At 40.1% G+C, this 15,249-nt stretch overlaps 1 protein-coding gene across 3 annotated transcripts in view; it reads left to right on the top strand.

The window, feature by feature from the left end:
• Nucleotides 1–12,323, top strand: part of DEPTOR (DEP domain containing MTOR interacting protein) — a 74,977-nt gene extending 62,654 nt beyond the window's left edge. For all 3 annotated transcript variants that reach the window (XM_048940834.1, XM_048940836.1, XM_048940835.1), the window contains one exon: nt 9,395–12,323. In XM_048940834.1, coding sequence (XP_048796791.1) covers nt 9,395–9,523 — 129 coding nt within the window. In that variant the 3' untranslated portion in view covers nt 9,524–12,323. The remainder of the gene's footprint in view (nt 1–9,394) is intronic.
• Nucleotides 12,324–15,249: the final 2,926 nt, after the last annotated feature.

The raw sequence follows: 15,249 nt of genomic DNA, 5'->3' as shown, positions 1-15,249 counted from the left end.
AGGCTGCATCTAACATATATCCTTTTGTCCGGGAGTGAATTCAGTCCTCTTGGCTAATTAGGGGCTTCTCTTAATGAAGGAAAATGTGATTTGGGGAGCTGCATTGTGTCACTGCCAGAACTTCATCTGGTTGCCAAAAGGAGACAAGATATGACAAATCTTTGCATTCATTGCAGAATACTCCAACAACAAAGTCCTTGTGGACTTGGTCATCCCTAGCATTAGCATGATGTCTTTAGGTTGACTGAAAGCATGAAATGTTTTCTTAACAATCCTGCTTTTCCCTTGTCAGTGGGAATCCCAGTGCAGGACTTGATGAGCTGCTAAGCAGTCTGTCTTCTGCCTCTTTACTGCACCAGCTGCTTGGTGTGGTTTATTCCTTTTCTGTGGTGGAAAAAGTACTCCAGCGTTGCTCTGACCTGATGTAAACTGCAAACTTCCCTGCACAAATGAAGAGAGAATTTTTTGGTGTGATTCTCAGTTCCCTTGATTTTCAGTCTTGCTTTTGAAGAACAGAACCCATGTTAGTCACTTTGGAGACACTGTTAATCTACTACAAGAATTAAGACAATGGGAATTACTATGTAAAAGGAGTTGGTTTAGCTTTTTTTCAGCACAAATTTCACCTTTAACAGTGAACTTCCTTTTCCCCTCCTAACTTACAGGTTTAGTACTGGCTTACCCCAGATATGAATTTTGGCCTACAGACATCATGAAATGGTATTACATTTCCAATAACTGTGTTTTGTTTTTTTTCTTCTAAAGACTCTTTTAACACAGAAAGGGAGTTTCACTAGGTAATAAAAGAAGATTCTTTTCCCTTACAACAACCAAAACCTTATGCAAAACATGGAAAGTTTCATAATATCTCAGAGTTCTCTCTTCTACCTCAACACTGGTGGAGTTAACATTAACAGTGACTGTTCGTAGGCTGGTGAGCTAAACCTCTGCTGGACAACAAGTGACCTACTGTACTTGCATCTGCACATTGGCTTCTTTTTATCAACAGCAAATACAATTCAGAAAAAAAAATTGTGCGTAGTTTCATAATTGGAGGTCAGTGTATTTTCTAAATGTAGGCACACTGATAAAAAGTAGGTTTAAGAATCCTTTTTTGGAGTAAGTGGAGTCTTAAGGCAGGATAAGCCAGATATCTGAACACCATGCATTTATGAAAGTGCTTTCTTGATTGTTTCTGAAGTCTTACAGCTGTAGCCATTCAGACAGAGAGAAAGCAGCCTTGGTTTAGGCTGCATGGTGAAACAGTGCTGTGCTTGTGTTTTGATACAGCTTTCAAATTCCAGCAGGGTCTATAGCCCATTTAATGGTGAGATTTAGTGCCAGCCAGAACAGCTGTGATCTTACCCTTACTGGAGCCTTCTTAGGATCTTGCAGGTCACTCCTAGGTAAGCCAGGGCTCTCTGAAGAGTGGACTTATCTCAAAAACTTACCCCACTTCTGGGTTTCTACAGAATGCCTAAATTCTGAAAGAAGGGGTTTTGTAAAGTCTATAAAAAGACATAAAATAAGAGCCCAGTACAACGAAACATTGGCTTTTTAAACTTTTTTTTTCATAGTAAAGAGCAGTTTATTGGGTTTGGTGGCAAAACCCATTCCCGTTGGAGCCTTGAAGAGGTCCTCAGATGATGCTGCACCAACTGTGCCATTGCAGTGTTTGTGCCTGGCTGCTTTGGGGTGTGCAGCCGTCTTCCTCGCCCTTCTCACTGTGCTTTTTTGTTCCTCTTCATGACACAAGCTGGCTTCCTTTATTACTGTAAGCAAATGATTAGGGAAACATGTTGCGTTAAAGCCGGGGCTCTGTTTAGCTAGTCGAACACATGGAGAAACAATTGCACTGTTGTCCATGAAAACAGAGAGCAGCTGTTTGCCTCAAATGGCGCCAATCACTCGTGTTCATTGCAGTCCCACTAAAGGAGGGTGCTACAAATACTCAACAGATCTGCCTGCCCTTCCATTCCTTCGTCTGGCTGAGACTGGGTCTATTTTAAATGAATATGGGCCCTAAACTAGCTACACTCAGTCTAACATTTGGTCCAACTACATTTGACTTTGGAAGTAAACTGATAAAGTTTTTAACTCATCAGATATTTTTTTCTTCTAGGTCTGTAGCTCATCTATGCTATACCTCTGGTATAAGATATCAGGGTCATGTAGATATAAAAAGTCAAGTAAAGCATAAAAAGAAACTATTTGTAAGCTAAGACATCCTGTGCTTTTGCCAATGATGCAGTCTTTCACCCAGGCCTGCCTTCAGCTGTTTGAGTTATTTAACATTTTCATGGCTGGTCTGGTAAAAATGCTCATGAAGTTAAGGGTGCAGTCACTGGTTTGCTTTGCTGCTGCAGCTCAGTCCAGCTCTGTTTCACCCATGGGGAGGACATACTTGGACTCAGGCTGGGTTGGCCATTTGCCACCACTGTCCAATTAGGGCCACTGATTAGACTCTGATGATCTGCACTTAAATTAGTTTTTATATCAATGTTGTTTAATTTCTGATTTTTTTATATGAGTTGGGAATACTATAAAAAATCAGGTCCTTTTTTCTGTTTCCAAAAAAGCGTTATGCTTTCTGTAAACATCCCACTAGAGAAATTCATCTGTAGGTAGCCTGTAGTGAAGCTTTGCTCAAGCAAACCATCAATACCAAACGGCAGCCACAGATGGAGGTGCAGAGCCAGAGTTACATGATTATGTTTGCAGTGCTGTAATGTGGTTGGTTTTCTCTACCATGTGCCATCCCGTGCTCTCCTGGTAACCAGTTTCTTTCACAGTGGTGGGACAGAAGGCCAACTTAACACTGGTGTAAGGACTGGAGAAGAAATGTGTCTCTCTGGAGAGAAAATCCCATGTTTATGCAAGACCTGGCCACTTGCCTACTCCCACACAACCCACTCTACAGCCAATTACACATTTGCTAGAGATATTTGCAGAGCAGAGCACACAGCTGCAATTTGTTCTGTTTCATGCCATAACCTCAGCCATGTTGAAGAGGACATTGCGCTCTTTTTTAACCTTCCGGTGCCATGCAGTCATATCTGAAATGTTAGCATCCAGTTTTGATTCACTAATTCTAGCAAGAATGTATGAATTCCTAAGAGGAAAAAAAAAAAAAAAAGACAAAAATCTAAATGCAAATGTAGGAGCTATGATTTCCATCTCTTTTCCTAATTCCTGTGTCACAGTGGAAAGGTTAATGTGTGCAATACGTCAGTGCCATCTGCATTTGGTTATTGAGGAGGTGAGTCGTGTGCTTTAGCTCTTCCATGGCAGCAAACTCAGCATCTCCACAGGCTGGGCTGTTTGCTGCACACAGCTGTTCCTGTGCTTAATGATGCAGGATGAGCACCTGTACCAGCTCCTATGCAGGCTGTGTCTGTAGGGCTGTAAGAGAAGCCCATCCCCACGTGTTCCACCATTGCTCTGTGGCCTCAGACTTCCCTGGAGTTAACCCTCCTGCCTTAGCGTGCATCCGCCGCTGGTTTCATTGGTTCTCTAATCCTTAAATAAAGGAAATCACTTTCTCTGGTGATTTTACCACGTTTTGTGTACCAAACCCTGGCTGTGTATTGGGAGGTGATAATACAGTAATTACCTCGGGGGGTTATTCAAGAAATCCACTGACTCATAGCAAGCCTGCATGTTTTCTGCTTGTAAATAACTGGTTTTCAATGGTGAATACAGTTAGTGAAAACAGTGTCACATCTTGTTCCCCATGACAAAATAATAGCTTTAGATAGCCTTCACTTTCCCTCGTTTTGCAACTCTTTGTATTTCATATCTAAATCTGATTTAAAACACACATCTTGTTTTCCATCTGCTTGCTCAGGAGCATGAACAGCAGGAAGAGATGGGAGCTCCCAGCATCCCTGGTGGAGCTGGGGCAATGCAAGGGAGGGAAAATCATATTTCAGGCATAGCTCTGCCTTCAAAGTGTTGGAAACCTGGTTGTCCCCTTCTGCCTTGCTGAAAGCTGAAATGCTAAATTCCAGCTGTTGTATGCTCATAGCAGTGAAGTGCTTCTGCTGAAATCTGTCAGCAAAACAACAAAAGCCAAAGAAGATCTGTTGACTTTTTAAACAAGTGAAGTAAAGAATATATTTTCTTTTTTACTTAGCTTTTTCCTTCTCTGGTTCAGCAGCTTAGCAACATTTGCAGGCAATAGCCTTTGGTGTACAACAGGAATCAGCCAGGAGGGCTTCTATCTTAGAACTGGGCTTCAAGTATTTAAAAGTGACTGAGAAGCATCAAGAGCTTGATCTGATGGGCATCCTGCCTAAGACACCCCTATGCTCCTGACCATTGCAAAACGTTGCTCCTTTAGCCACAGTTTATTTAAATGCCGGAAACGAACACCACCTCCATTGATGACATGAACTGATGTTTAACAGAGACAAGTACTGAGCTGGGCTCGCCTACATTGCACATAGTTAACGCATGGCTTTCCCAGTAACACATGGAGAATTATTCTTCTGGAAGATCACAGCAAGTTGCAGAATACCATCACGAAACAATCATAAGCTTGAACTACACAAACTGGCCAGCTGATCCCAGTCTCTGTAGGATTGGTAGGACAAGAAAAAATAAAGCATTTATTTATAGTTATTGAGGATAGCTCTCTAACAGAAATTTAAGCTGGCTATTTCTTTAAAGGATTTGATTTTAACTTTCTTTAGCAAGAAGAAAAGCACACCCACCTCCGTTGGACTGATTTTTTTCATTCTGAAATAGTTACATTGTAAATTCTGCTATCAATTTTATTCTGTAAAATTGTCAAAATACACTTTTCTTCAGACAGCTCTGAAATAAGTTATATTTAGAAGCTTTTATTTTAGTTCTTAGGAAAATTGCTTAAGAATTTTCCAGTCTTGAAACTAACTCCTACATTTGCCTGAATTCATCATTTGTATTTGATGCTAGTAAAGTTTTAAAGACAACTCCAAACCCAACATGTTTTTCCATGTGTTTTGGGAATGGTTCATCTCAAAGCTATCTGTGTGACACTGATGTCACCTGAGATCATAAGAAGAAATAACAAGCAAGCATGTCCTAAACTATCTGACACAGAAATCAGCGTGCTTACAGATTACGAGCAGAATGTTAAATCTGATAGAATGTACAGTTAATGTGACTGTAACCACAGTCTCATCTGACTGATTTGAGTATGCTAACACTCTGACAGTGGAGTCTGTGTGGCTGCTACTTGCATTTTTTAGATCTATCCAAAAGAGCTTTACAGTCTTCAACCAAATTTCAAGTTCTTCATGATCTTAGGAACGTGGTGTAGTGGGCAGTATTGGTAGGATGTGGACATTTGGACTAGATGAACTTAGAGGTCTTTTCCATCCTTTATGATTCTATGATCTTTCCTACTGCCCTCTAGTTGTATCTAAAATAATAAAGGATTGTGGTAAGGATTTTTCTTTAAGTCCAGAAATCAAAGCCTAGCTCCACAAGGACAGATGACCAAATTCTATACCGCAAACAGTCCCTGAATATCTGGGGATCTAGGTGACTGCTATCTTAAGATAACATTCAGTAGCATTTATAAATATTAAGGTCATCATGGGCTGATGGTAAGAATTGCTGACAGCTATACAATGTATTTATTGAATGATGTTTTTATTAACTATTTTGTCTCAGCTTGTGCATGCCCATGGGTCCAATGTGTCAGCTCCCATTCTCCAAGCTGCACTCTCAGGTCTCTGACATCCCCCTGCAGCATCTCATGGTTCTTCTTACCTCAGCTTGGCACAACCAAGCATGGGCTGACAGCCAAAGCTTACCATGGAGGGAAGCTCTCAGTGGATTGTGCAGCTCTCAGTACAGCAGGATTCTCACTCCATACTACTATGCTTAAAAATTATGGTAACAGTAATTATAATTCCTCCTTTCACTGTCTCTAGTTTGTTGCTGAATGACATGTCATATCTTTGCTGGCTTCTTTAAGCAGAAAGTTTCTAGATCCTTTCTGGTCAAATTTAAGCCCAAAGCTGAAGTTTTTCTTTTCCTGGGAACATCTAGATTTGGTTCAATCTTCTGTATGAGCCAGTGAAAACACACAAAAAGACAGAGGCATAGGTACCTTTCCTCCTGTCCGTACCGATGGGGGCTGTTGTATGTCAGGGTGGGAAACAGAAATAGGTAACAATAAATGCTTATTAATGTAAAATTTAATTTACAAAAATTAAGTCTTTTCATTTCAATTTTACCTAATTTAACTGCTATTGCTTATCTGTTTTTTGTATTATTACATCCTGACCAACAAAATGGTTGGAATTTACTCCAAGCTTTGTCATTTCTTGAAGTCTGAGGGATAAAAATGGATGCTTATCTCCTGTCAGGCTCCTTGGAGAGCTATGAGGAAATGAGCAATAAAAGGCTCTTTGAGACTCTTTTAACTTCAGTTTATCATCTATTATTGTTACTGATGTGTGGAAACCAGCAGAGAAATTGTACATGTTTGTATTTACAAAGCCCTTAGCAGCTGTAGTTGTGAGCTGAGCACTTAAAGCTTTTTGAAATGTGTTTTTAAAAATGCAGCATTAAATTATTGAGATTTCTTAAACTGGCTGGCTGCCTTATGAAAATTCCTGGGATAGTATTGGGTTGTCATAATCAGCTGGACAGGGTATCACTGCTTTTGTATCCCCACCAAGAGAGCAGCACACTGTGCTGGCTTGCCTGGGGCAGGGCTTGTGGTAGCTGATGTGCATGAAGCTGTGCTGGATTCCATTTCCCATCCTGGCTGCTGCACTAGATGGACAGCTGAGATGGGAGAACACAGTGGGCTGAGTTGAGGACACTGCTACCTTCCCTCATCCTTAAAGGGTTCAGGATTATGAAAACTTCTGTCCTTGTCCTGGCTGTAGGACCTAGCAAATGGATCCACATCCATGAGTGAACTGGAATGTGCAGAGTCAGCCCTTGAGAGAACAGGTGAAATGATGGCCATGGAGAGAGCTTTCTGTCCCGAGGGTGACTGGCTCTTTATCTCGTGTAATTTTAGGACAGATGTGCTGTCTTCTACACATTTTGCCTCCTTTCTACATTTCTCATCTGGCTTGTGTGGACTTCTTTGCATCTAAACCTATCTGTTAAAAATAGTGAAACTACAAGTACAATGTCACTTGGATCCAATGCAAAGGATGGTATGAAGAACACTGTTCTCAGCCCCTACAGCCCACTGCCATACTACTGTTAAGAGCATCCATTAAAACAAGCACACTGGGAAAGAAGGCATGTCAACTCTTGTCTTTTGCAACTCTTTGGCATTCGAATTGCCATTCTCTGCAGCAGTGCCCATCCGTGTTTATGCAGTTGCAGCCCTGGTGTGAGACTTGGACTGGTCTGAAAGGTCTGCTCCACAGCCAGGAACCTTCCTTAGGGCCCCTGAGTACCCCTCAGAGGATCCAGAATGCAGCTTTATCCATCACACGCCTACGTGCCTGTCCCTGGCCAAACATGAGTCCCATGCATTAGGATTCCAGTAACTCGAGAAGTCTGAGAATAGGCAGCAGCAAAACAAACATCAGCCACTCAACTTCCAAAACCTGCATTAAGCCAGAAGAGACAATGTTATTTCTGCAGGTCTGTTTTAAATCAAACAAAATATTGTTTTGGAGCCAGAGCTATAATTCAATAAAACTTGATACAATCTTGGAAGGCCATACCAAAGCATTAGGAAATACAGCTGGGAGCTGAGACACCTACACATATTGCAAGAATTTGCATTTTAAACTAAATAGATGCATCTCAAATGCTAATTGAGGCACCCTGAAGTGGGTGATGGGTTGCCTCTTCAGTCAAAAACCTCAAAATTCAGAAAACTTCATCTGCATGCAAAATCTGAAGTGTTTTCCCAGTGCTGTTTGCAGCTGAGATGGCATGGGAGTGCATAGGAAAGATACAGCCATATTGCCTTGGAAGCATTCAGGTGGTAGAACTGACTGCCCTACTGTGGTGCGTGTTGAGGCTACCAGGAAGGTGGACCTCACATCTTCAGATCTGCTGAGCAGTTCTGTATTTGACGGGCTGAGGTGCAAAATGGAGGTTTGCCATCCCTTTGGGGGCTGCTGCTGCTGTCCCTGTACAGAGGCTTAAAGGAGCGGAGAGCAAAAGCATCAGTAGCACTTTGGATGAAACATTATATTTTTGGATCGGCCTTGTTTCCTCTGTAATTTTCCTTAAGTGCAACACTGATAACTGTTTTCTGTACATTTTGCAGAAATACAAGTTGAGTTTCACCACATTAAATCCTTTTTACTTGAGGAGGAAGGTAGCTGATGTTGCACAAAAGTTAAATGAGATGATGTGAGAAAGTCTGGCTTCGGGCTAGCATCTAAGGTGGCAGAGATGTTTTCCACCTTTCCTTCACTCATTTCTGTGTTGCATTTCTGCCTAAATATAAAAAGTTAAAATATAAAATATAAGAATTCCTCTAGTGACATGCTGTTCATGACTTCTTTTATACAGGCTTGACATCACTTCTGAGTAAGATAATCTTTTAAGGAATGTATTGTTTTCATTGTGAAACGTCAGAATGGTATTACTATTTCCTTTAGATTCTTTATTTTTATCATTAAAAACACAGATCTAGACTTCACACACTTTTGACCTTTTAAATAAACACTGTAATATTATGATTAGAGCCAGAAAAAGCTCAATGTTTTTGAGGAATATGTTTGGATATCTTTCTTTTCCTTGATGCCTTTTTTACAATATTGGTGTCTGGGGAGGAATATCTCCTGAAATTGACAGTAGCATTTTAATCCATCTTAGTACTGACTTAATTTTCCATGGTATTATATCCTGGAATTTGGTTCCTTTGGGTTCAGCATGCACTGCTGGAGGATCTGGCACAGTCTGGTGACCCAGGCTTTGCCTTGGGCCTGGAATCATGATGTGCATTTCGTGGTGATTATCATGAGCTGTCCAAATCATTTCAAACTGGAGATCTAGAGATAGCAGCCTGTTTGCAATGGCCAAAGCTGTCCTGTCTGTAGAGGATACAGTGGGGTGGATGGTTGGGCCTGATAGAGCAGAGTGATTATGTTGTTTGCAGAGCACAACTTAAACTGCGGTATTATAGGAAAAAAATGATGTAGGACTTCAAAAGCCACACGATTCAAAGCTGCAGTAATATATATATTTAAAAAAAAAAAAAAAAAAAAAAAAAAAAAAAAAAAAAAAGGAAAACTAATTCATCAAATTAACCCTAGGGGATGCATTTTTCTTAAGAGTACTGAATAAGACAGCACAACGAGTTGTGGAGATTTTGCATGCCCAGCAGAGAGTAAGGCTGATGTGTAAGTGGGTAAGTAACCAGACACAAAAAGTACAACGTGCAACTTTTGCTGCTTGTCTCTCTCTGCAGGTTTGCCAATTTGTTGTCTCTGTCAATGGTCTCAATGTTCTCCATGTGGACTACAGGACAGTGAGCAACCTCATCCTGACAGGCCCGCGAACGATTGTCATGGAAGTGATGGAAGAAATAGAATCCTGAAAAGAAGGGATCTCTTACTGGACGTTTTTGTGGGAAAACAGCCAATCACAAGGCAGCGTGACACACAGAGGCACCACTTTCTGTGTCCAAGTAGATTATTTTGCTTTTGGGGAAGGGGGTTCTCTTTCATTTAACAGTAATAGCACTGGTTATTATGCTAAGTGAACAATAGATACCAGCATATTTTCACTAAGGACTTCTCTTTGCTTGTCGAAGACAAAGGAAAGGCCCTTGGGTTGTCTCTCCAGCCAAGTCTGCATCCTTCAGAATGGTTTCCACCTAAGAGGCCGTGCAGATTTCCTCACAGTCCACCACTGGATCAAACACTTCAGGAGATGAAAGAGCCACATACATTGTGAGCCAGGATGTCACAGACGCTGTGTGGGACATACTGACGTGGGTAAACATCCTCTGGTCGTGGAGAGCTGGGTGACTGCTGGCTTTATTGCCACCGAACACAAAGGAGCTGTGAATGCATCTCTGTGAAACAAATGTATTCGTGTTCTGTAGAGGATACTGTGGGGTGGATGTTCGGGCCTGATAGAGCAGAGTGATTATTCTAAAAGAAAAACACAACGCCATGCAAGTGTGAGAGCATGTGCTACTTTTACAAAGTAAAGCAATCTGGCCTTTGAAAATCAGGCAATTTGTGTAGATGCTGAAGCACAGATGTAGGTACTCAACTACAAAATGTTGGTTTTTGTTTGTTTTCTTTATACAGAAAGGAAAGGTGTCTCAGTCTCATTGTTTGTCACTTTGGAGAATTTCCAGACACTTTTATTCCTAGAAGAAATATAATATTTAGTGGGGTGAGGTGGGAAATTCGCTTTGTTAGCATTAGCAATGACACATCCAGGTGCTCCAGTAGAGAAATTACACTTCAAATTGAAGCAATGTACATGAATGTACATTAAGCTCATTAGCACTTTCAAATCATCAATGTTTTGCAAGCTACAAACTTGCCACAAGTTGCATTTGACACTATTGCTAATAAAAAATAGTATTTAACTGATTCTTACTCATTTTTAAACTGTAGGATTTCTTTGTTGATGAATTTATGGAACAAATCTTTAAAAAAATAATATATAAAAATTCTGTGTTCTGCTGAGTGAGGTGACTTCTTAACCCTGTGGTGATTGGACTCCATGGACATTCTTTGATCTTTGAGCTGAATATGTACATCCTTGTCCACACAATTCTGGGTATACATTGCAATCTTTCTCTGCTGTCTAAATTTTGCAATTAAAGCTTGAACTTGAGTATACCAAAAATCCTCCATCTTTGGGGTGGGGAAAGTATTTTTCCCCCAAATAATTCTGACATATATTTTATATTAAAAATTGTTCTCACTGAATACATTGCTCCTGCAGTATGTTTTTCACTCACTCAAATACTTCTGTGTAATTCTTCATAGGTACAGTAAGTCTTCAAAACCACATACGTCTTCAGCTTTGTAGGTAGAAGTCCATGTGTTCTTTGTTTCAGATGTAGTGTAGCCATGGTTGATTTTTAACCAGGGAAACTTCTCATATTCCACTAATATGTCCCCTTGCAGGGAGTTATATAAATGAAACCACTGAGTTGATGCTAACCAGGCTCAAATGTGCTTGGAAGGTTCTTCCAAGTTGTCATTTAGCAGTTGTTTATTCTTAGTGCACACCCAAAACTGTTGTACATATCAGATTATATTATACGGTTCATCTAAAATAAATAGTTCAGCACATCACGTTACGTGAGAGCATAACAGCTGTCTACCAAGAAATGGTTGAGAAAGATACTCTGTCCCAGAAAAATACCAGCATGCTACAGGTTTTTGGTTTTGCGAATCCAGCAGTGCTTCCCCAAATACTTTTATTTTCTCTTTTTCCTGGGTTGTTTTGGTGTCTTGGAATATGCTTTGTGCCTTTCTAAAACGTAAATTCTACAAGTTAGGCTAGGTTAAATATTAAAACGTGAAGGATTTTCTTAGCAAAATGTTACCAATTCTCTCTAATACCGTCGTGAATTCTCCTGTCATATCTCTTGCCTTAGTTAATATTCTGCTGCAAGTTCCCCGTAGCTTACAGATAATTAAGAAACTGGGTCAGAATTTAGCTTAATAATGCATTACGGAGTGCACTTTCGACTTCAGTAAAGAGTGGGAATGGGGGCAGGGAGAAATCTGTGCGTATCATTGTATTGCAGATTGGATATGGCGTTTTCATTTGCAAGACACATTAGTCTCTATCACAATCTGAGCACCATTACTCGCCTGCTGTTTAATGGGAATTTCCATATTGTGTTCTCAGCTTGATTTGCAATCTAGGATTTAATTAGTTCTTTCTTTCTTCAGTATGACAAAGGTATTCAAATTATCTGTGCAATGAGATGTTGTGTTCTGTAAAAAAAAGAAAAAAGGATGCAAAGTTAGTTATTGAATGGTGAAATGTATCATTTCCAATTAAATTGCAGTTTGTCTACACCCAGTGATACACACCCTGCAAGACATTCCCCAGAAGCCAGCACCAAATCCTGATGCATTTCAGAGGGCAGAGTTTTGCATATAATAGAAAATCGTGGTTCCTGCAAAGGACATGTGGAAATGCAAGAATTCACAGAAGTAAGGAATTTCAAGACATGACCGTGAATATTATCGAGAAGCCAGAAAGAAAAGAAGAACGGCAACAAAATCAACAAAAAAAAATCTGATTTTAGCAGTAATAGCTTTATTTAGAAGATTTTAGAAAGACTTGCTTTCATATTTGTGACTACAGTGGATTTTGTGAGATCTTTTAATAAATCTCTGTGCTTTAATAACATAGATTAGTGCCACTCCTCTGCACATGCACATTTGTAATTCATTTATGGAACATCTTCAAGCAGTATAACAGTTAATTAAGTTCAATAAGTGTTTAAGCTAATTGGAGCATTAACTCTATGCCATATTTCTCCTTTTTTGCTACAAGATGGATAATTTTGATTACCTTCATCTACATTGAATGCCATGTGTGTGCTGTTGGACACAACCTGTCCCACTGTAGGCACTGAACTCATGAAATAATGCATTAATCAACTTCAGGTGTGTTCAGGTGAGTGTGATGGCTTGCTTTAAAGTCTGCACAGAAACTGAAAATAGAATTGTCAGCACTGAGGTGTGTCATCTGCAACACCAGTGGACTTGTCCTGCTGCCCTCTCTTATGAGTTTACCTTCAGAAGGAGGTTTGAGAGGAAAAAGCCATCCTGTAGGAATATTTCTCTTCATGTGTTCTTGTGGTTAGTCTTCACTAATTACCACAGTGCCAGGGATGTGTCAAACAACTGCCCCGCAATGAATGCTTTAATGGTTGGCACCCATGAGAACATTGCCAGAGGACAGCTGGAGAAAACCACAGGTCCAGAGCAGAGTTTGGAGGAGTGGGCAGACTGCTTTGAGTCCCTTGGCTGTAGTTCCAAAGAGTGGTCCCTATGCTGATCTGCTTTGCTGACACAGACATTGCCAAGGAGAGTATATGGGGATCGGGAAAGAAAGGAATGAGTGAGTGACTGCTTCGTCTGTACCGACTGCTACGTGTGCATGGAGGTTTCCTTTTCCCTGTGGATAAAGATGAGATAATCAGATTATGGGGAAAAGTTCTAATAATTGCAGATAAAACTGGGAATTGAACACTAATTTTTAAAAATAATTTTGCTAAGTATTCTGAATTTGGAGATAGGAAAAGATGAGGTAATATGGTTTGCCAAAATGTTTGGCTAATCTAAGACAGAGTGAGAAAACAATTGTTGCCAGTATATTTTCTTCCCAGTGTATAATTAAAACTTGTGTAAGTGAAAAAGCATGTGTACATCGCATGTACAAGTACAGCCAGACCACACTACCCTTCAAAGTGAGAGAACTTCCAACCTTCTACAATTAAACGGTCACAAAAGATTTCCATCAATCACACTTCTTGATTTATTGATTGCTTATCTTCCTTCATCTGCTATATGTCTTACTAGACATCTTCCTTATGAAAAAGTAACTGCCAATGTAATAATTCCTTTAGTGTATGCAAACAGCAGATAAAGATATCGTTGCCATTACAGAGACCATTACACTTCTCTATGAACTTGTATGGAAATAAATATTTACACATTTATTTTTAAACTGAACCATTACTGCAAGAAAGAATCTAACAGTGTCAGAGAGTCGATAATACAATGAATTTATGCCACAGAGACACTTTCTGGTGTATCTGTACTCTGTTTTTACACTTGCAATTCCTCACCAGAATTCAGAAAGCGTTCAGAAGGGAGCAGCTGTAGCTGTCAAGCTGAACGCCATGAGAAAAATGTTGCTCTGCAGTCAGATATCTGTGCACACGTTGTCCATGGGGACTGTGCATTGCATTTGCAGCACTGCTGGAACTCCAGTTGCCCAAGCATGCACTTACCCAATTAAATACTTGGCTCCAAGAGCATACATTACAAGCAGGCACTGTATGCTAGGTGCACAAATGGACACAAATTGTCTCCTGTGGAGAAATGCTGCCAGCGCACCCATCTCTGCCATCCTGCAGTGCTGTAGCTCTCACCGGACAAACAGCACACAGTTACTTCCTGGTTTTTGTGTTGTCTTGCCAGGCAATCACTGTCACTTTTCTTCTCAATATGTGAATATTCTGAATATTCATGTCTGCAGATTCATGCATGTCACTGATGCAAAGAACACCACAAGGCTGCCTTGCTTCTGCCAGCGATGGATGGACATAATTAGTTTTCTCTCCTTTTCCTCCGCTTCTTCTGCCACATGGCCAAAATGGTAATGCTTTCTGTCCCAGCTTAAAAACGGGCTCCTGAAGGTGCAGACAGCCCTGCTTTCTTTGTCTGCTCATCCCATGTATGAGCTAATACAGCCCCTTTGCTCCCCCCCTCTGAAAAGCTCATTTGCAACAAAGTGGTGGGAAATGTTTCATTTTCCTCCTTACTTTTCCAGTGACATTTGCAACTAACAGAACTCATGCTTTCCTGTTTGTAGCCAAGCATAACTCTGGGCTGCATAGATCTTACCTGCTCTTCTTTGGGAAACCTCCTTTGCATTTCCCTGGGAAAATTTTAACCGAGCAAAGGCTGCAATGTGGTGCCCATTGCAAGACTGCAGCTGGAAAAGACATTATACACAGCAGCTGTTGTTTTTGCATAATGCCAACTTAACAAGTTTTAAAATTATTGCTAGTGGTTTTAAATTGAAAGTGAAAGGAACACAGAGTTCAGAAGAGCATCCATCAGAGTGCTGGATGCTGCCCTGCCGTGTTCCTTAACAGCATCACAGAGCAGAAAAATATTGTAGTTTTATGGCTAAATTTACAGTTTACATTCTTAACCCTGTGTTTTAAATAAGCAGAGTTGTAATTATTATTATTTTTTTAATTTAGAAAAATTCAGGCATAAAATACATACAGTAGATAAGAACGTAGTGAAGATGCCTGTTTGTGAAATACATGGTTGGAATTTAAAAAGCCACCCAAGACAAAACATCTCCTTCCAAAAAAAAATTTCATTACATTGTTTAATATGACTTATTTTCCCTAAAGTTTCAATTTCTATATCTCACTTTAAAAAAAATTCATATATATTTATACATATACAAATACTTTTGTATTTTGTATAAATTATAAATACAAAATGCATTTCTTTTGACTGAAAATAAATACGCAGGTAAGTGGGGCTGACAAAACAACCGTGTTAGAGTATTGTTATGGAGCTAAAT

This window comes from Lagopus muta, chromosome 3, assembly GCF_023343835.1.
Source record: "Lagopus muta isolate bLagMut1 chromosome 3, bLagMut1 primary, whole genome shotgun sequence".
NCBI lineage: Eukaryota > Metazoa > Chordata > Aves > Galliformes > Phasianidae > Lagopus > Lagopus muta.
This window is presented reverse-complemented; position numbering and strand designations above follow the sequence as displayed.